This window comes from Oncorhynchus mykiss, chromosome 15 (assembly GCF_013265735.2).
Source record: "Oncorhynchus mykiss isolate Arlee chromosome 15, USDA_OmykA_1.1, whole genome shotgun sequence".
NCBI classification, from domain to species: Eukaryota; Metazoa; Chordata; class Actinopteri; order Salmoniformes; family Salmonidae; genus Oncorhynchus; species Oncorhynchus mykiss.
In genome coordinates, this window is record NC_048579.1 from 42,736,812 (window position 1) to 42,759,607 (window position 22,796).

At 41.4% G+C, this 22,796-nt stretch overlaps 1 protein-coding gene across 1 annotated transcript; it reads left to right on the forward strand.

The window, feature by feature from the left end:
- Positions 1 to 816: 816 nt before the first annotated feature.
- guca1d (guanylate cyclase activator 1d) lies at positions 817 to 22,241 on the forward strand. The gene is made up of 4 exons (XM_021563256.2): positions 817 to 1,011; positions 4,209 to 4,358; positions 19,637 to 19,724; positions 19,802 to 22,241. The coding sequence occupies exons 1-4, from the start codon at positions 817 to 819 to the stop codon at positions 19,924 to 19,926; spliced, it is 558 nt and encodes a 185-aa protein (XP_021418931.1). The 3' UTR covers positions 19,927 to 22,241.
- Positions 22,242 to 22,796: the final 555 nt, after the last annotated feature.

Genomic DNA, 22,796 nt, shown 5'->3' on the forward strand with positions numbered 1-22,796 from the left:
CCTGTCTCCCTGTGTCCCTGTCTGGTCTCTCTCCCTATATCTGATGCCCTGTTGCCCGGTCTGGTCTGTCTCCCTGTCTGGTCTTTCTCCTTGTACCTGTCTCCGTGTCTTATGTCTTCCTGTTATTGTCTTGTCTGTTTGGTCTGTAGAGACGGAAGGTCATGTCTCTGAGCAGAGCAGAGGGGAGCTTCTGTGTCCAGTTGTTGTAGCCAGTTAGTTATATAATCACCCCTGTTTCAGTGCCAGTACCCCGTCCTTCCCTTGCATGTCAAAGTCTAGCAGGGGGTTGGGATGGGTTGGTTATCTCATTAGGGTGTTATTTAAAGTGTTTCCCTCCTGTTCTGTGTCCTGCAGCAACACTAAGAGGTTTAAAGAGTCCTGTTCTCTGTCCTTCCTGAAGTCCCATACTGTATTGTACAGGGCCAGACTGGAGAGACTGATCGCAGCCAGGACGCAGCTCCTCACGCAACATTGCAACATCTTCTCTACTCTTTTCTTCTGTCTCTTGGTTCTCTGAGGGACACAGAGCCAGGGAGTTGGACAGGGACTGCAGCTCTCTCAGTCCCCTAGCAACCTACATTCTCTACGGGTGAACCTCAGGACCTCTGCATCCATCAGCTCTCCAGAACCCAACCTAATCCAGCAGAACTACCCCATCTCACCCAAAAGGGTGACAGCATAGTCAGCCAGAGAAAAAGGGCTCTACTCTACCTCTACAGGTCATTGATCTCAGCCCAGCTTTCCGGTAACTAGTACTCATCCCTCAGAAGGCTCCATCGACCATCCCTCTTCTCAGCCCGGCGCCACCTCTCAGATATGGGGAACCACGGCTCTAACCTGGATGATATCCTGGCAGAGGATATGCACCACTGGTACAACAAGTTTATGAAGGAGTCTCCGTCAGGACTCATCACGCTGTTCGAACTCAAGGGCATGCTGGGTCTGCGGGGGATGAACGAGAACGCTACCAGCTACGTGGACCAAGTCTTCTTCACCTTCGACATGGACGGGGTGAGATGATCATGATGATGCTGAAGACACACACGTTTATAGAGGGACTGGGAGTGACAGTGCATTAGGATGGTATAAAGCCAATATAAGTAATGCATTTCAAGTGTATGTTAATGTGGGACCGCTATTGTGACATTGTGACTTTTATTTTGACATTCTATACTGCATGTTGGGAGAAGAGCAGGGGGAATTGGGTCAGTCTTGAGTTTGGAGTTACTGCAGGTGCCACATTCTAAGTTCTCTCTATTATTTTGTCTCTTTTGTCTCTCACTCAGTCTGCTTAGCTTTCACTGGAGCTGCAGGTCCCTGGTCCCAGATCTGTTTATGCATGGTGTGTTTAGCATAACAATTAATGAAAAGCAGTGGGCATAAATTGACTAGCACTCAGGCTTGCAGGACCTTACAGTAAGTGTGCCATAGTTTCTTTCTGCAGACTGCACTATCGAGTTGGATGCAGAGATGCAATTGCTGTCATCCGCAGTTTTAATGCATTGGAGTGCATTTTTTTTAATGCATTGGAGTGCATGACATTTTCAATTGTAGACTATAGCATGTGAGAGGTGGAAGATGGCAGAGCCACTTATAACACTAATATGCTAACATGCTTTGATATAGGGCTAAGAGCTGAACCATCAGCTGAGAGAACAGGAGCTTCCATTGGCTCACACACGCCAATGTGCTTACAGAGCCACTGTGTAGGGCCAATATACCTCAGCGGAGCCTGTGTGTGTTTATAGTGTTCTAAGTAGACTTGTGTGTGGTGTAATTTCTGTAGGAGAATGTGTGAGGAATGAGCTGAGTTAATGCAACTTGAAGACAATAAACAACTTATTTGGTAGAAAATAGCTTATGTGGCATTAATATTTGACAGAAACATTTATTCTCGAGTCAAAATGTAGTACAACGTGTAAATAGGATAATGTTTGTCATAAAGTCAGTCTCATCCAAAACTGAGATTTGTGAGAATATTAAGAAAAACATGTCACAGAATGAAGGGTACCGTAACAGTTTTCCTTGGGTTGGATTTAGTGCCCACGACCCGATCATTGCGTATAAATCATTTCAAATTCCTTATATTAAGCAAACCAGATGGCACGATTACATTTTTTATTCATGGATAGCCAGGGGAACACTCCAACTCAGACATTATTGACAAAAGAAGCATGGATTTTAGTCCACCAGATCAGAGGCAGTTGGGATGACCAGGGATATTCTCTTGAATTTGACATTTTTTTCTGTCTTGCTAAGCATTCAAAGTGTAACAAGTACTTTTGAGTATTAGGGAAAATGTATGGAGCACATTATTTTCTTTGGGAATGTAGTGAAGTAAAAGTTGTCTAAAATATAAATAGTAAAGTACAGATACCCCCCCCCCAAAAACAACTTAAGTAGTACTTTAAAATATTTTTTTCTTAAGTACTTCACACCACTGCAAATCTGTTTGTGCTTTTGCCTACTCCATTGTCATTGTCAAGCTAAACAAAATGATTGGCATGACAATTCCCAGGCTGGCCTCAGAGCAATACAAAATATACTTCATGTATTTCTGAGCACCTCCAAGACGTATGATACCTACCAATGGTCTAGTTACTTTAGGCAGATAGGCAAATAGAGAGGTTGGTTGGGGAGAGTGGCTCATATTTTAGCCAGGGACATTTCTATTGCAACGAATCCTTCAGAACTAAATTGCTTCATCCAGGGTAGGCTAACCCACTTAGCCTGATTGAAATTGCTGATCCGCCAGTTGAGGCCCAACTAAATCAAGCTCCCTCTAGCAAAGATTGCATCATCATCACCTTCATTTGAAAAAGACATCTGATGAATTATTTTATACATTTTATTTCTGTGTGTTAAAAAATGGTAATGTTAAAATATATTACACAATGACAGAATGTATTTTAAACTTCATGCAATGTAGCACTTCTGTATGACGAATAATAAAAAATATCGATATGAGTGGGAAAAAAGGTGGTGCACACCAAAGATGGCATTAACCATAAGTAGTAAAATAAAGACTGCATTTCCTAAAGCCTATTTCACACCATAGCCTCTTGAATTTGCAAGATAACTTTTTTTCATTTTGATTTTGGCACAAATGAAAATGTGTCATTGCCTAGCTCTTGGATTGTCTCAATGAAGAGTTCAGTGTTCAACTTTATTTATCTAGGCAAGTCAGGAACAAATTCTTATTTTACAATGACCGCCTACTTTAATTCATATGGTATTGTTCTACAGCTATTACTTTCCTAATGTAACATATCATTCTAAAAGGAGTGTTACAGATTTACATACAGAATAATATGAATTGCCTTGAGACCACATTGCAATTCCATAAGGAGTTGGCAAGAGAGCAAAAACAGCCTGGCACCCAGGCAAATGGAATAGAATTTGTGACATGAAAACTGTTGAGTAGACGTAGGAGCAGCGATTGTGATCTTTAAATTTGCGTGTTGAGGGAGTGACATAGCTCTAACGTTATCACAGAAAGACACTTAATAGATAAACCTGCTAATTACCTTAACTACGTATGTACTGTAGGTAATCTGGGGATCATACCCGACTACGGTTAATTGACCTACAGTACGCTAACAATGGAAGAGTAGTAAAGTACACACTGCAGAGAATTTTTTTTTTTCTTTTCGGTTTCAGTTTACAATGTCCAGACCAGACTGGACATGTTGGTATGATAAACTATGTGGGATTCCTCCTTCAGGGGTTGTTCCCACCGGGTGAGTGATCTAAGTGTGCCGTTCTTGAAGTGTGTCATTAGCTAAGTCATTTAGTTGGCAAGGGCTCAATGGAAAGCTTCGTACAGATGGAGAGAGCTTTAGTGGTGGTGCTGTCGTCAGGGGTGGGTTGTGGGCGGATGTACTGACCAAGACAGACAGGACACGGGTAAACCCAGGACATGACACGGGTAAACCCAGGACATGACACCACACCCACCTACAGTAGGTAAACTAGGTTAAACTTTATGGTGCATCCAGTGTCCCTAAGACCATGTGTCCAGAGATATATTTAGATATACAGTATGGCTCTATGTATCAAATATATGTAATTACAGCAGGTGGGATATATTAAATCAAATATATTATTCTGTGCACTGAGGAGACATTGTTTTGACAAACTGGCTGCAATGGCATGCAAAAGTATTGCTGTTTGTACCTTTCTTCACCCTTTCTCTATCTCTGTTTTAGGACGGGTACATAGATTTTGTAGAGTACATCGCAGCCATCAGCCTGATGCTGAAGGGAGAAATCAACCAGAAACTCAAGTGGTACTTCAAATTGTTTGACCAGGACGGCAACGGGAAAATCGACAAGGATGAGTTGGAGACAATATTCACGGTAATGTAAGCTACACATCTAAAGCAGTCAAGTCTTATGCTAATTGAGTAAATCATTTAGGTAATGGACAGGTATTTGTTGGATGTACGAGGCCTGCCAGGATTCTTTACCATGCTCCCATCAGCACTAGGAAACCTACTGTATGCATGACTAGAACATGCTGCAAGAGGCTTAGCTTAGCCTTAGTTGACTTCAAGACAGGGTGACATCACCATGCAAGGTTAAATCTATTCTATTTTGCTAACCATATGCACAGCAAATAGTGTGCAACAACACTGCTTATCAGGGCTTCAGAACATTAATCAACAATATGTCTTAAAAACGTTAAAAAACACCAGGTTGGTGACTTCCCATGACATAAAAGTAATGGTTAATTTAACAACTTCCTGGAAAAAGTTGAATGGCATCCAATCTAATCCTCAAATGTTAATTTGAAACGGTCAAAATAGAAGGCATCTAGGGAGATTCATTTAAAGAAGTAGGTTGGATTGAATTTGAAATTGGACGAAACAAGGCCACTTATTTAATCTTTGGAGATGAGCTCAACTAATCCCTCCCTCACACAGAGAGAGACAGGAAGGAACTCCCATGCTGTGACCTCATTGGTGGAATGACCTCATTGGTGGTGTGACCATAGAGTTAGAAGTGATAGAAAGGGAAAAGGTACAAAGCCCCTCAGACCATAGATTCTATACTGAACAAAAATATGAACACAAAATGCTGGTCCCATGTTTCATGAGCTGAAATAAAAGATCCCTGAAATGTTCCATACGCACAAAAAGCTTATTTCTCTCAAATGTTGTGCACAAATTTCTCCTTTGCCAAGATAATCGATCCACCTGACAGGTGTGGCATATCAAGAAGCTAATTAAAAAGCATGATCATTACACAGGTGCACCTTGTGCTGGGGGCAATAAAAGGCCACTTTAAAATGTGCAGTTCTGTCACACAACACAATGCCACAGATGTCTCAAATTTTGAGGGAGCGTGCAATTGGCATGCTGACTGCAGGAATGTTCACCAGAGCTGTTGCCAGATAATTTAATGTTAATTTCTCTACCATAAGCCACCTCCATTGTTGTTTTAGAGAATTTGGTAGTATGTACAACCGACCTCAAAACCGCAGACCACGTGTAACCACGCAAGTCCAAGATATACACATCCAGCTACTTCACCTGCGGGATCCTCTGAGACCAGCCACCCATACAGCTGAGGAAACTGTGGTTTTGTGCAACCAAAGAACCAGAAAACATCTCAGGGAAGCTCATCTGTGTGCCCGTCGACCTTACTAGGGGCTTGACCTGATTGCAGTTCGGCGTCGCAACTGACTTCAGTGGGAAAATGCTCACTTTCGCTGGCCACTGGCACACTGGAGAAGTGTGCTCTTCACAGATGAATCCCGGTTTCAACTGTACCGGGCAGATGGCAGAAAGCGTGTATGGCTTTGTGTGGGTGAGCGGTTTGCTGATGTCAACGTTGTGAGTGCTCCATGGTGGCGGTGGGGTTATGGTATGGGCAGGCATGAGCTACAGACAACGAACACAATTTAATTTTATCGATGGCAATTTGAATTCACAGAGGTACCGTGACGAGATGCTAAGGCCCATTGTCGTGCCATTCATCCGCCACCATCACGTCATGTTTCAGCATGATAATGCATGGCCCCATGCCGCAAGGATCTGTACACAATTCCATGTCCCAGTTCTTCCATGGCCTGCATGCTCATTAGACATGTCACCCAATGAGCACATTTGGAATGCTCTGGATTGACGTTAATGACAGCGTGTTCCAGTTCCCACCAATATCCAGCAACTTCGCACAGCCATAGAAGGGGAGTGTGACAACATTCCACAGGCCACAATCAACAGCCTCCATGCGAAAGAGATGTGTTGCGATGGAGGTCACATCAGATACTGCATTTATGATTTCCTTTTATGAACTGTAAAATCCTTGAAATTGTTGCATGTTTCGTTTATATTTTTGTTCAGCGTGTAATATATAATATACAGTACACTGTATATACAGTGCACTCGGAAAGTATTCCGTATTCAGCTTATTTAAAAAAAACATAAATCTACACACCAATACCCCATAATGGCAAAGCAAAAACAGGTTTTTAGAAATGTTTGCAAATTCATAAAAGAAACTGATACTTTATTTACATAAGTATTCAGACCCTTTGCTATAAGACTTGAAATTAATCTCAGGTGCATCCTGTTTCTATTGATCATTCTTGATGTTTCTACAACTTCATTGGAGTCCACCTGTGGTAAATTAAATTGACTGGACATGATTTGGAAAGGCACACACCTGTCTATATAAGGTCCCACAGTTGACAGTGCATGTTAGAGCAAAAACCAAGCCATGAGGTCAAAGGAATTGTCTGTAGAGCTTCGAGACAGGATTGTGTCGAGGCACAGATCTGGGAAAGGGTCCCAAAACATTTCTGCAGCATTGAAGGTCCCCGAAAACACAGTGGCCTCCATCATTCTTAAATGGAAGCAGTTTTAACCACCTAGACTCTTCCTAGACCAAACTGAGCAATTGGGGGAGAAGGGAGTTGGCCTTGGTCAGGGAGTTGACCAAAAACCCAATGGTCATTCTGACAGAGCTCCAGAATTCCTCTGTGGAGATGGGAGAACCTTCCAGAAAGACAACCATCTCTGCGGCACTCAACCAATCAGGCCTTTATGCCAAGCATCACGTCTGGAGCAAACCTGGAACCATCCCTACGGTGAAGCATGGTGGTGGCAGCATCATGCTGTGAGTATGTTTTTCAGTGGCGGGGACTGGGAGACTAGTCAGGATCGAGGGAAAGATGACTGGAGAAAAGTACAGAGAGATCCTTGATGAAAACCTGCTCCAGAGCGCTTAGGACTTCAGGCGAAGGTTCACCTTCCAACAGACACCCCTTACCTGACAGAGCTTGAGAGGATCTGCAGAGAAGAATGGGAGAAACTCCCCAAATACAGGTGTGCCAAGCTTTTAGCGTCATACTCAAGAAGACTCAAGAAGGCTGTAATCGCTGCCAAAAGGTGCTTCAACAAAGTACTGAGTAAAGGGTCTGAATATTTATGTAAATTCGATATTTCAGCAAATTTAAAAGATAAAACTGTTTTTGCTTTGTCATTATGAGGTATTGTGTGTAGATTGATGAGGGGGAAAAAACTATTTAATCAATTTTAGAATAAGGCTGTAATATAACAAAATGTGGAAAAGGTCAAGGGGTCTGAATACTTTCAGAGTGCACTGTATGTACAGTATACTGTATAGTATTTATGTAGTATATATTTTGTATAGTTTTTTACTGCAACTGCCAACCATAGGAGGACTCAGGAGCCCGTTTTAAATTAGTGTAGGCAACCTGCTGCTGTCGCTCTGCTAATCGTCAGATGGGGGGAGGTAAGGAGTTAGGGGGCCCATTGGGTAACTGGCTTGATTGGTTAACTGATAAGTAAAAAAAAACGGTATAATAAATAAATGTGACTGGTCAGTTGTGCGAGTCGGGCTGAGCCCAAGATGCAAAAAAATATATATAATTACATAAATGTTGTTATTATTATTATATTATTAACTACAGGAGCCCTGTCTCAATGTTCAAAATACACCAGAATTTTTGCTATTTGCTTGAGTAATTGGAGATGGAAGGGAGTTCCATGCGATCATGGCTCTGTATAATACTGTGCGTTGCCGTGAATTAGTTTTGGACTTGGGTAATGTAAAGAGACCTCTGGTAGCATGTCTTGCTGGGTATTTGAGCTGAATGTTATTTGATTATGCAAATCATATTTTTCATAAATAGAAGATAAGCAATTAATCTCTCATCAACCCTCTACCATGAAGGACTGTCATGCATGTTGTTGATGTTAGTTTGGTATGTGCTGTTAAGGGCAAGGCGTGCTGCTCTGTTTTGAGCCAGCTGCAGCTTTGCTAAGTCTTCCTTTGCTGCACTTGACCATATTAATAGACAGTAATCAAAATGGGACCACCTGAACAACTAGTACAGTTGATCTGTGTCAAATTCATAGATATACCCCTCCACATCTTCACAACAACTTTGTCAATATGACTTGACCATGATAATTGTGACTCGTTTCAGGAAACTAGGCGTATGTTGCGGGTCACATGAGAGCCATTTGAACGTAATCTTTTTTATTCATCAAAATGCCTTTTTTTTGTTGCCAGAAATGCTTTCTCGAACATGTGAACTTTCATGTGCCTTAATAACAAACTTGTATGCCATCTGTAAATACAAATACAATTGTTAAATTATGAGTCCAGTTGGTTTAGCCACAGAAAAAGGCAGCAACCTTCCCGCTAGCCATCATTGCCTGAGATAATGAGTGGGCTGGACATGCCGAGAGATGAGTTCAGATTGGTATGGCATATAGCACGCTTCTGTCTTTTAAAAAATATATTGCTTAGTAGAACTGCATAAGTGTTGCGCTCCACTTTCACGAGGACCGAGCTTTGAAATCAGTGGAATTAGAGTAAGATAGCTAAGGAGATAGAGAAAACACCTGTCTCCGGATTACATCTTCAAACTAAGGGAAGCAACCATGGCATCCGTGACAGGGAGAAGCGTCCAACCATGATGTATATGAGTTAGTCTAGCTAGCAACATTTTCAGAAATTACGTTTCTAATTTTGACAAAATCGTATTCATTTCAAATGAAAGTGTGATGTTAGCTAACGAGCCAGCCAGCTATAGCTGACGTTACGTGTATGATCGTATTATTCATATGTCAGAGCCATTTTCTTGGCTAGTTATAGCCTAATGTTAGCTAGCTAACATTCAACCTGGTTGGTTTGCTACCTGCAGATTCATGGAGGGTAGTAACGTCAAGAGTTGGGATTGTGGTTGATTGTTTACCTAGCTACATGTCTTAACAAAAGACTCCACTATGCAAGTACCATTTCAGGTGCGTTCGTAAATTCAGTCGGGCCATCTACGATTTCAGAGCACTCTCGTCTGAGTGTGCCAGAGCGCAGAATAACTGATGAATTTACGAACGCTCAACACCCGTTATATGGCCGGTGTCAGTAAACGGCGGCAAAAAAGTGTAATTCAATTGTTGCCAGCAGCACAGTTACAGTCACCAGTGCTCTGGATAACATGAAAAATGCCTAACCAGCTCTGCTAGGGCGAGTAAAATGGTCAGAGTGGGGTGTTCTCTCATTTGTGTCTGGAAGTAACTAGCAAGCAAGCAAATGTTAGCTTGGGTGCTTGACTACCATTGTGAGGTCAGAACACATGGATCAACCCTACTCTTCGGCCAGTGCGTCCAGTGTGCTCTCTGAATGCTCCGAGAGCGCAACCCTCTGAATTTACAAACTGACAATCTGACAGCACAGTTGTAGCCACCAACGCTCTGGATGAGATAAAAACAGCCTAGCCAGCTCTGCTAGGGCGAGTAATGTTCAGTGAGCTGTTATCTAATTTGTGTCTGGAAGTAGCTAGCAAGTTAGCCAATTAGCTTCGGTGCTTGACTGCTGTTGCTAGTACAGAACGCTCGGATCAACCCTTAAAGATCGGGCTAAAGCTTAAGAGGATGTGAACGATGCTGAGTGAGTGTAGACAAAGATGAGCTCTCCAGTTGGTACCAATACATTCAAAGGCCATTTTCTCAAAAGTGGGGTTACAAGTTGATCAACTTTCAAAGCAGAATTTTTTTCATATTGTTCCTCAAACGCAGTGTATGATATACCATTTTGTAGCTCTGTGTCTCTGCTTTTATCCAATGTAAAAAACACAATTTCAAATTTTGCTACATAAGATTGAATCAAGAAAGTCAGTCACAATTGACCATCCAATGTTATACCTAGGAGTTTAGCTTCCTCAACTTGCAAAACTCACCACTGGTGTGCATGGCCAAAGAGTTATATTTGTATGTCATCTGACCGTAGCACCAGTTCCAATTCAAGTGCCAATGCTGTTTAGCAAACTCCAGGTATTTACATTTGTTGGCTGACATGAAAAAAGAGCTCTTTGGCCACGCACTCCAGTGCTGGGTTTTGTGTCATGCTTATGCAGAATAAAATATCATACCTACTGTAAAATAAGGTGGTGGAACTCTGATGTTATGGGGCTGTTTTGCTTCCACTGGTCTTGGGGCCCTGGCGTCATAATTAAAAACATTTTTTTAACCATTATTTAACTAGGAAAATCAGTTAAAAACACATTCTTATTTACAATGACGTCCTACCAAAAGGCCTCCTGCTGAGACGGGAGCTGGGAATAAAAAATAAAAATCTAGGACAAAACACACATCACAACAAGAGAGACACCACAATACTACATAAAGAGAGACCTAAGACGGCAACATAGCATGGCAGCAGCACAACTTGGCAGCAGCACAACATGGTAGCAGTACAAAACATTGTACAAACATTGTTGGGCACAGACAACAGCACAAATGCAAAAAGGTAGAAACAACAATACTTCAGCCACAACGGTCAGTAAGAGCGTCCATGATTGAGTCTTTGAATGAAGAGATGGAGATAAAACTGTCCAGTTTGAGTGTTTTTCGCAGGTAATGGTAAATGGTAAAGAACATCTAATGGTAAAGAACATCTAGCAGCACAAGAGCACCCTTACCTGCCGATCTATGAATTAAGTCTCCGTAATCTAACATGGGTAGGATTGTCATCTGAATCAGGGTTAGTTTGGCAGCTGGAGTGAAAGAGGAGCGATTACAATAGAGGAAACCAGGTGCAGATTTAACCTTAGCCTGCAGATTTGATATGTGCTGAGAGAAGGACAGTGTACCGTCTAGCCATGCTCCTAAGTACTTTTATGAGGTGACTACCTCAAGTTCTAAACCCTCAGAGGTAGTAATAACACTGGTGGGGAGAGGGGCATTCTTCTTACCAAACCACATGACCTTTGTTTTGGAGGTGTTCAGAACAATGTTAAGGGCAGAGAAAGCTTGTTGGACACTAGGAAAGCTTTGTTGTAGAGCGTTTAACACAAAATCCGGGGAGGGGGCAGCTGAGTGTAGGACACTGTATCATCTGCATATAAATGGATGAGAGAGCTTCCTACTGCCTAAGCAATGTTGTTGATTTAAATTGAGAAGAGCGCAGGGGCCTAGGATCGGGCCTTGAGGTACTCCCTTGGTGACAGGTAGTGGCTGATACAGCAGATGTTCTGACTTTATACACTGCACTCTTTGAGAGAGGTAGTTAGCAAACCAGGCCAAAGTCCCCTCAGAGACACCAATACTCCTTAGCTGGCCCACAAGAATGGAATGGTCAATAAAAGTCTATAAAAATAGCAGCACAGCATTGCTTCAAGTCAAGGGCAATGGGGACATCATTTAGGACCTTTAAGGTTGCAGTGAGTCAAAAAGGAATGCTGACTTAATGAAGTGGAAATTAAAGAGCTCAGCCATGTGCTCCTTGTCAGTAAACACCACATCATCGACATTAAGGGACATGGGCAGCTGTGAGGAGGAGGGTTTATTCTCCAGGTCTTTAACTGTTTTCCAGAACTTCTTGGGGTTAGACCCACAGAGGGAGAACTGCTCCTTAATGTAACTAACTTTGGCCTTCCGGACAGACTGAGTGCACTTATTTCTCATTTGCCTGAACGAGAGCCAGTCAGCCTGAGTATGCAAGTGCTGAGCCTTTTACCAAATTGAATTATTGAGGTAGAGTAACTTTGCGAGATCACGGTTGAAACAGGGGCTGAACCAGTTTTTTATTCAAATTTTCTGTTAACAATACCATTGAAAATATAAAAAAATAAGTTCCAAGCATCTTCGACAGAGCGGTATCAAGCTGATTCTATACCAATTTACAATGCAGGGCAATGAAGGAAGGCTTGTGCATAAACGTTTTTTAGCAAGCAAATCAGGACAGGTCGTTTAAACTGAGCGGACATTAAGAAGACAAGCTGTAAAACAGTGATCACTAAGGTCATTACAGAAAACACCAGACTGATACATATCAGGAATATTCGTGAGGATGACATCAAGGAGAGTAGCCTTTTCTGGGTGTTTGGAGTCATACCTTGTGAGATTGGTAATAATCTGAGAAAGATTTATGGAGTCCATTGCTTTAGGACCTGGCCAGGTGGTTTAAGCATGTCCCAGTTTAGGTCACCTAGCAGGACAAATTCAGGGGCAGGAGAGAGCTTAGGGCAGGTACGGTACAGTCCCAGGACATTTTAGCCAAAAACATGGTTGCCTCAGCCAGGAGGCTGAAACTTGGCCACAAGTGGATCTTCGGGCAAGACAATAACTCCATGCACACATCAAAAGTCACAAAGAAATGTTTAATTGACCTCAAAACTTTGCAATGGTCATATCAGTCTCCGGACTTGAAGTCCATTGAAAACCTGTGGTTTCAATTGAAGTGGGTAGTCCATAAGCACAGACGAAGGATGTCAAGAATCTGGAAAGATTCTGTATGGAGGAATGGTCCCTCCCAATGTGTTCTCCAATCTCATAAAACATTTTAGAAAAAGGCGCTATCCTCGCAAGGTGAGGTATTGAAAAAGGGTGTCAATAATTTTGAGCCCTACCTTTTAGAGAAACAAAACATTACTTGTTAAACTATCTTTTTCTCTGAGCAACTGTATTAGTATAAAATGATATAATTTCATTTTTTGCATACAATATAGCTCAGTATTGGAATTATTTATTTTATACAGTCATTTTTTGATCTTTATCATGGGTGTCAATACTTTTGGACCCTACACCGTATATGTGTCCATGTGTGTAGGGAGATGTCAACGCCAGAGGAGTATACTACGTTGCTAGTTAGACCTGCTCAGGATTTTCTAAAGCTATCCAGTTTCAGTTAGCTTCACATTCCAGCTCAGGCTTCATCCATGTTACTGCACAAAAGTGGATATTGATCATGTGCCTGCCACTAACTCCAGGTTATAGTGGGAAATATGCTTTTAGAAGTGCCGTCTTTCATTACTCGGATCATTAATGCCTTCTTTTGTGTGCTTTGGTGTGATTATCAGTGCACAAGCATATTTTTTCTCACTTCTATGGATAAAATAATTTTATTAAAGGGATACTTCGTGATTTTAGCAATGAGGCTCTTTTTCTACTTCTCTGGGTCAGATGAACTCGAGGATACAATTTTTATGTCACTTAGTGCAGTTTGATGGTAGTTGCAAACTAGCGTTAGCATAATGACTGGTAGTCTATGGTATCTGCTAGCATGCTAATATCATTGTGCTAATGCTACTTAGCATTGGCTCACGAAACTACCTCTAACTTCCTTCATACTAAAACACATATATATATATTTTTTAAATGGTTAATCTAACTGGGGAAATAGATAAAGGGCCTCATTGCCAAATTCCTTAAGTATCCCTTTAGGGCATGCAAAAAAAAGTTTAAAATGCTTCTAGTCATTACAAAATGTGTAGATTGATATGTACTTGAATATTACTCTTTTTAACACAAAAGTACATTGGATTAATAGAATATATAATCAGTTTTCTTCCTCACATATGTTACGGCGAATGATGGGATGATGACGCACTTCTCGAGAGGGAGAGAATCTGGGACCGTATTCATAAAGTTTCTCAGAGTAGGAGTGTTGATGACCAGTTTGACCTTTTAGAATATAATGAATAAGATTACATGGAATGGGGATACCTCCCTCTCCTTCCAGAGTGGGGAACCCCGGGACACGAAGCACAAACCTATTACCGTAATTTTCACAACAGTGAGCAAATAATAGGCCCCAGAGTCTGCAACACCACTAAACAAGGGGCACCACCAAGCAAGCAGCACCATGAAGACCAAGGAGCTCGCCAAACAGGTCAGGGACAAAGTTGTGGAGAAGTCCACATCAGGGTTGGGTTATAAAAAATATCTGAAACTTTGAACATCCCACGGAGCACCATTAAACCCATTATTTATAATTTTTAAAGAATATGGCACCACAACAAACCTGTCAAGAGAGGGCCGCCCACCAAAACTCACAGACCGGGGGGGGGGGGGGGGGTGAATAGTTATGCACGCTCAAGTTTTCAGTTTTTTAGTTTTATTTCTTGTTTGTTTCACAATAAAAAATATTTTGCAACTTCAAAGTGGTAGGCATGTTATGTAAATCAAATGATAAAAATCCCCCATGAATCTATTTTGATTCCAGGGTTGTAAGGCAACAAAATAGGAAAAATGTCAAGGGGGTGAATACTTTCGCAAGCGACTGTATGCACCATTCAGTTACTAGTTCCAGCTCTTTGGTGGACAATTATATAAAAATTAATTCATTAACTGAATCTCAAGGAGGAATATACAGGAAATGTAGCTATGCCAACTGCACATGTAGCCGATAAACTCTGAAAAATCAAGTGACTAAATGGACGTAGTCGCTTTGGCTCTATTGTTTGTGTGCAGCACAATGGAGCTGTAGGCTACTCCAGTAGGCTGTAGGCTACTCCATAGGCCTGCATCTGTTTGCATTTATTTAATTGGAGAATTATTATATGGAGAGTTGAACAAATATCTCTCTTTAATATACTATAATGATGCCTAATAATCAAATTCATTTGATTCTAAATAAACACAGTGATGGCAAGTGCTTTTTATGTTGTTTTTGTCTTGTTATTGACCCTGAGAGGGATAACCTATTCCTTTCCATTGGGTTAAAACAACAAACAAGAAGTAGACCTATCACGCTGGCCAGGACAAATGATTAATGTATACTTTAGAAGTGTCTCATCTATCTCAGAAGGTAGAACCAGCCCTAGACAGGACTGCATAATAATAATCACTATATTTACTTCATAAACATGAATTATACTAATTGACTGTACATAGCATGGACAAATACACTGTGTACAAAACAACATCTCATGAAAGGCGGGGACTGTGAACAGGGCGGGATTAAGAAATCATAGACCCTGGGCCATTGGTTTTGTCCCGCATGCTGCCCAAACGGCGTCCTTCCCGACAGTAGGCATACCAGTAACTGCCAAAATAAAGGAACCACTTGAGTAAACGAGGGATACAAAGTACACTGAGTATACAAAACATGAAGAACACCTGCTCTTTCCATGACAGACTGACAAGGTGAATCCAATTGAAAGCTATGATCCCTTATTTATGTCACTTGTTAAATCCATTTCAATCAGTGTAGAAGAAGGGGGAGACAGGTTAAAGAAGGATTTTTAAGCCTTGAGACATGGACTGTGTATGTGTCATTCAGAGGGTGAAATGTCAAGCAAAAATAATTAAGTGCCATTGAACAGGGTATGGTAGTAGGTGCCAGGCACACCGGTTTGAGTGTGTCAATAACTGCAATGTTGCTGGGCCAAGTCTGTCCAAGACTATATATATATTTTCTCTTTGTATTGCATAGAGACATAGTCACTGACCAATAACCTACATTTAAGGGAGTGGCCACTACGGAAGCACCAATAAGGTTGTCTTTCACCTGTGCAACATTACAGGACAGATTCATGTGGGAAACATCAACAGCCAGGTCTCCCGTGACACAAGTCAGTATTAGACATTTCTGAGGACATTGGGGAGATGATGTGAAAATCGGACACTAGGGGCAACAGTGAGCACTTACCTAGTAGGTTTTAGTTTTGCTAGGGCGTTGTGGACAGGGATAGTGGATGGGCATGTGCATCTGCCACTGGGGCAAAAGATCGCATGTTTGAATCCAGCGATAGAAAGTTGTTTTTAAGATGTTTGTTTTAAACCTATCCCAAACCTTAACCCTTACCTTAACCATTCAGAGTTAATACCTAACCTTAAGATTTTGGAGTTGATGCCTAAACTTAACCCTAACCTTTAAAAATCAGAGTTAATGCCTGAACTTAACCCTAACCTTAAAAATTCAGAGTTAACGCCTAAACTTAAACACTTCGAAATTTGATGTTCGGAAAACAACTTTGAAATTTGAAGTTTGAGAAACATGGATGAATGTCTAATTTTGATGTGAAACTGTGAGATCTTGTTGAGAATCAATGGGGAAAGGAGAGGGTGGGAAAGAGGAACATAAGGGATTTATTGTTTTAATTTCTACCGTGTGTTTTGTGAATACATGCACACTAACATGCTTGAGGATTCATACAACACTATTTTCATTGTAGCTGTTTAGGTAGTTTATCAACACCTTACATAATGTATGGAGTCAATATGAGACAAAAAATGTGACTGACTGGCTTGATTCGGTCTTATGTAGCAACATTTTAAATTGTGTTTTTTACGTTGGATAGAAGTAGACTCAGAGCTAGAAAATGGTATATCATACCATAGTTAACAAACAATGGGAAGGTAATTCTGCTTTGAAAGTTGATGACCCTTTTTTGAGAAAATGGCACTTAAATATTTTGGTACACCTACTGGAGAGTTCTCCTTTGTCTACACCCATTCAGCATCATTCACACTCTCTTAGGCCTTAGCCCCACCCATCTCTTTAAGGATTCACATGTGACGCCATGTGCTAAACAGAGTGAATATGGTAGTGTACTAAACAACACACAGATCATACACTACACAGATCATACACGTAATGTTAGCTAGCAAGCCAGCCAGCTAACATTAGCTAGCTAGCTAACAGTATTCTTTAAAGTGCAATGAAATTTAATTTCTGACATAATGAGGAACATGTAATATCTGAAAATATAGCCAGCTAGAATCTCTTACCTGAATACATGGATGAACGCTTCTCCCTCGCTGTCACAGATGCCATGGATGCCCTTAGTTTGAAGATGTAATCTGGAGACAGGTGTTTTATACAACAGCCTTATGTGAAAAGTGGAGAGCCTTAACAACACTTTTGCAGTTTTTCGTAATATCTTAAAAAAAAGCCATGTTAGAAAGGATTACCTACACATACTGAGCAGCTCATGTTACACATTTGAAGTCGGAAGTTTACATACACATTAGCCAAATACATTTAAACACAGTTTTTCACAATTCCTGACATTTAATCCTAGTAAAAATTCCCTGTCTTAGGTCAGTTAGGATCACCAATTTATTTTAAGAATGTGAAAGGTCAGAATAATAGTAGAGAGATTGATTTATTTCAGATTTTATTTCTTTCATCACATTCCCAGTGAGTCAGAAGTTTACTTACGTATTTGGTAGCATTCCCTTTAAATGGTTTAAGTTGGGTCAAACATTTCGTGTAGCCTTCCACAAGCTTCTCACAATAAGTTGGGTGAATTTTGGTCCATTTCTCCTGACAGAGCTGGTGTAGCTGAGTCAGGTTTGTAGGCCTCCTCCTCGCACACGCTTTTTCAGTTCTGCCCACAAATTTTCTAGAAGATTGAGGTCAGGGCTTTGTGATGGCCACTCCAATACCTTCCCTTTGTTGTCCTTTGCAACTATATTTGGGGTCATTGTCCATTTGGAAGACCCATTTGCAACCAAGCTTTAACTTCCTGACTGATGTCTTGAGATGTTGCTTCAATATATCCACATCATTTTCCTACCTCATGATGCCATCTATTTTGTGAAGTGCACCAGTCCCATGATGCTGCCACCCTCGTGCTTCACGGTTGGGATGGTGTTCTCCCCCTTTTTCCTCCAAACATTATGATGGTCGTTATGGCCAAACAGTTCTATTTTTGTTTCATCAGACCAGAGGACATTTCTCCAAAAAATACAATCTTTGTCCCCGTGTGCAGTTGCAAACCGTAGTCGGGCTTTTTAATGACGGTTTTCGAGCATTGGCTTCTTCCTTGCTGAGCGGCCTTTCAGGTTATGTCGATAAAGGACTGTGGATATAGATAATTTTGTACCTGTTTCCGCCAGCATCTTCACAGGGTCCTTTGCTGTTGTTCTGGGATTGATTTGCACTTTTCGCACCAAAGTACATTCATCTCTAGGAGACAGAAGGCATTTCCTTCCTGAGCGGTATGACGGCTGCGTGGTCCCATGGTGTTTATACTTGCGCACTATTGTTTGTACAGATGAATGTGGTACATTCAGGCATTTGGAAATTGCCTATCAGAAGCTTCTAAAGACATGACATAATTTTCTGGAATTTCCCAAGCTGTTTAGAGGCACAGTCAACTTAGTGTATGGAAACTTCTGACCCACTGGAAGGCCACTCTAAAATGTGCAGTTTTGTCACACAACACAATGCAACAGATGTCCCAAGTTTTGAGGGAGTGTGCAATTGGCATCCGGACTGCAGGAATGTCCAACAGAGCTGCTGCTAGGGAATATAATGTTTATGTCGCTACCATAAGCCACCTCCATTGTTGTTTTAGAGAATTTGATAGTACATCCAACTGGCCTCACAACCGCAGGCCACGTGTAACCAGGACCTCCACATCCGGCTTCTTCACCTGCGGGATCGTCTGAGAGGTGGGGGGGCTATTCCCTCCCAGGCCCACCCATGACTGCACCAGTGCCGAGTCATGTCAAATCCATAGATTAGGACCCTGATTTCCTTCTATGAAGTGTAACTCAGTAAAACCTTTGAAATTGTTGCATGTTGCATTTATATTTTTTGTTATGTACAATGGGGCAAAAAAGTATTTAGTCAGCCACCAATTGTGCAAGTTCTCTCACTTAAAAAGATGAGAGAGGCCTGTAATTTTCATCATAGTACACTTCAACTATGACAGACAAAATGATAAAAGAATCCAGAAAATCACATTATAGGATTTTTAATGAATGAATTTGCAAATTATGGTGGAAAATAAGAGCGGCTTGTTCTAATCCAATCCCGTTGCAGCAGGCTCAACCGATACCCCGCCCGTTTCTTTACAGGCAGAAGAACTAGCCAATAGTTGTTTAGAGCACACAGCGCTTCACACTGTTTGAGTGAAAGAGAGATGTGTGCTGGCAGCTGAATTTAGCTTTTTTGCGATCACGGATAATACAAAAAATACTTGTCATAATCGTATTCCAAAAATGCTGCATATCCGTTGCAATACTTGTTTTGTTCAAGTACTCGGCACACCCCTAAGAAGCAGCGCTTGTCGTGAATGCAGTCTCCTGCTGTAGTGCTGAATTTCCATGATGCGGATTGAATAGATTGAAAAATAAATCTATGATGATGGTGGCATGTTTTTAAAGACAAACTAACACTTTGTTTTGCTAGCCTTTTCCAATAGATATTTGTGGTTGTAATAATAGTTTTTTAGGCAATATGTTATTTTGATTCATGCATTTGCAGTTTTTAGGGATTTCTGTGTCTTGTATCAACTGTTTTGAAAATCGACAACATTGTTTCAAGAATTGCATTCAAGCAATTAAGAGATGTTTCACACTCTCTCTCTCCTACCCAATGGTTCTCTCTCTCTCTCTCTCTCTCTCTCTCTCTCTCTCTCTCAGGCAATCCAGGACATCACGCGGAACCAGGATGTCACCCCAGAGGAGATTGTGTCGCTCATATTCGAGAAGATCGACATCAACGGAGAGGGTAAGAGTCACCACCTGTCTGTCCTCCTGGAGGTTATTGTGAGTTGACCCCTGACTTGTCCCCTCCTCCCCCCTCAGGTGAGCTGACCCTAGAGGAGTTCATTGAGGGGGCGAAGGGTCACGACGACATCATGGAGATGCTGAAGAAGATGATGGACCTCACGCCCGTACTCATCATCATCGTCCAAGGAATAGTAGTCTGAGAGAGGCCTGGCCAACCACTGCCGTAGCCACTATGTACACCTGCGCCCGGGGAGAGAGATGACAGAAAGACTTAAGTCCATTACAAACATTTACCCCACAAACTAATAATTGTGACATTTTCCCGCACAATGAACCTGAGGGAATGCGTTACCTTATGAAACAAGACTGTTGTTCCCAATGAGGCTTCTATGTCACACTGCCAGGTCTGGGGGTGGAGACAATATAGTCCGTACATAGTGGATCCTAGGAAGAGAAGCAGCTAACAGGGTTCCGAATAACTAATTAATAAATAGTCCCAGACTGCTGAAGACTGAGGCATCCAGTCCTATACTGCAGCCCACTAACCACCCACAGATGACGGGATGGATGAAGGGAGGAAGACATTGAGAGACCCTTTTTCAACACCATCACAACAAACAAACTGAATGAAAGAGAACATTTAAAGGGACAGCTATGGAGAGCGGTACAGATACCATCTTCACATTCTACCTGTTTGTGTTTGCTCTCTGACCACTCAGCAAGATGAAGACTTGGATTCTGAGAGAGAGAGAGAATTCTCTATCATAAATCATCACTATAGGGCCAGGAGTTTTCCTGACCATTTGACCGCGACAAGGAGATGCTTTGGGCTTTAATTATAGGCTATGTTCAGGAGTCAGGTCACATGGTCAGGTAAAGGTCTTGTGTCGAATCATCTCCTCTGTAGGTATGACCGTAAATAGGCACAGATAGAGACCCTAGGGGTTCTGAAGTGCCTGCCCTTTTCCCCTCCTTTCGATTGGTGGAATTACTTTGTTCTTTTTTCCCCAGCCCTATCCCCCTCTTGAGACACCAGGAGAGCGGAGAGCGTCATGTTGCCATTTTTAAAGTCACGCACCCTCCCCCCGTCCTTGACCTTTCCTTAATAAGTCTATATAACACAGAATCGTATGAATTCTTCGGGGAATGAATACTACAGGTCAGAAACTTTCCACAGGGATGTTGTTCATGCTGACGCGATGGCATCATGCAGTTGCTGTAGCTTGGACAGTGGTACACCACCACCTGCCTGTACCGTTGACATCAGGCAGGATGGGTCCATGGACTCATGCTGCTTACGCCAAGTCTTGGACTCCGGATTGGTCGGACCAGGCAGTGTTTTTCAACTCCTCGATTGTCCGGTGTTGGTGATTGCGTGCCCACTGGAGCCACTTCTTCTTGCTGGTAGGAATGGAACCCGGTGTGGTCGTCTGCTGCAATAGCCCATTTGTGAGGACCGACGAGTTGTGCATTAGCCTACAATGTGTGATGTGTTTTTGCTGAAAATGAAGGCCTATGCAAAACAATTAATAATGGTGAATTTGGCAAAAGGAGAAGTAGAACACTTTGAATTTAAAACCTGCTCCATCAAAGGTCTGTGCACGACCCTGATCACAAATCATGAATCTCTATTATCAATCTAGTCCCGTCTTTCAGGTCTTCGGTCTGTTATGTTTGCTCGGTGCACACAAGTCTCTATCATATCTATCTCTATCACTATCTACTAATCATAGTAGTCATCATTGGGATAGCTAGCAACATGACGGAAGTAAAAAATCAGAAGTAGGCTTTCAAGATCATATCATGATTTTCCAAACATTTTGGAGGCAAAGTAGACTACTACAGTGTATGATTTACATATGATGTGAAAGGTGTGACTACAGTGTGACTCTGTAGTTCATTACTTCCTGTATGTTTCTCAGTTATCTGTAATACCGTTTCCAGAGCCACTGTGGAAGGAACCAATAATTCCTTTCACAACAATTTCACAACAATTTCATTATGGGAATTCTAATGAATGCTGTAAGTATTGTTTAATTTGTCTTACATATATTTTTATATTCTGAGAATGAGTGGGTATGTGCTGTATACTGACAAGAAGGCTAGAATGAAAGGCTTATGTTTTTATATATTATTATATGAAATCATATATTCATATATTATTATATGAAATCAGATTTTGATTTGTCAACTGACATCTGCAAAAGTACAACGGGTGAACAAAATGAATATTCCTTTGAGCATGGTGATGTTATTAATTACACTTTGGATGGCGTATCAATACACCCAGTCACTACAGAGATACAGGCGTCCTTTCTAACTCAGTTGACGGAGAGGAAGGAAACCACTCAGGGATTTCACCATGCCAATGGTGACTTTAAAACAGCTTGAGTTGAATGGCTTTGACAGGAGAAAATGGAGGATGGATCAACAACATTGTAATTACTCAACAACACTGACCTAAATGACAGAGTGAAAAGAAGGAAGCTTGTACAGAATACAAATATTGTTTGCAATAAGGCAGTAAAGTAAAACTGCAAAAAATGTGGCAAATAAATAAACTTTTTGTCTTGAATACAAAGCGTTATGTTTGGGGCAAATCCAACACAACACCACTGAGTACCACTCTTTATATTTTCAAGCATGGTGGTGGCTGCATCATGTTATGGGTATGCAAAGACTAGAATGTATAGAACTAAGCACAGACAAAATCCTAGAGGAAAACCTGGTTCAGTCTACTTTTCAACAGACACTGGGAGACAAATTCACCTTTCAGCAGGACAATAACCTAAAACACAAGCCAAATATAAACTGGAGTTGATTACCAAGACGATGTTGACTGTTCCTTAGTGGCCTAGTTCCAATTTTGATTTAAATTGCCTTGAAGATCTATGGCAAGACTTTAAAATGACTGTTTAGCAATGATCAACAACCAACTTCAGAGCTTGAAGAATTTTTTAAAGAAACGTACCGAGAAAGACTCACAGCTGTAATCGCTGCCAAAGGTGCAAAGTTTTGACTCAGCGGTGTGAATACTGAAGTAAATTAGGTATTTCTGAATTTCATTCTA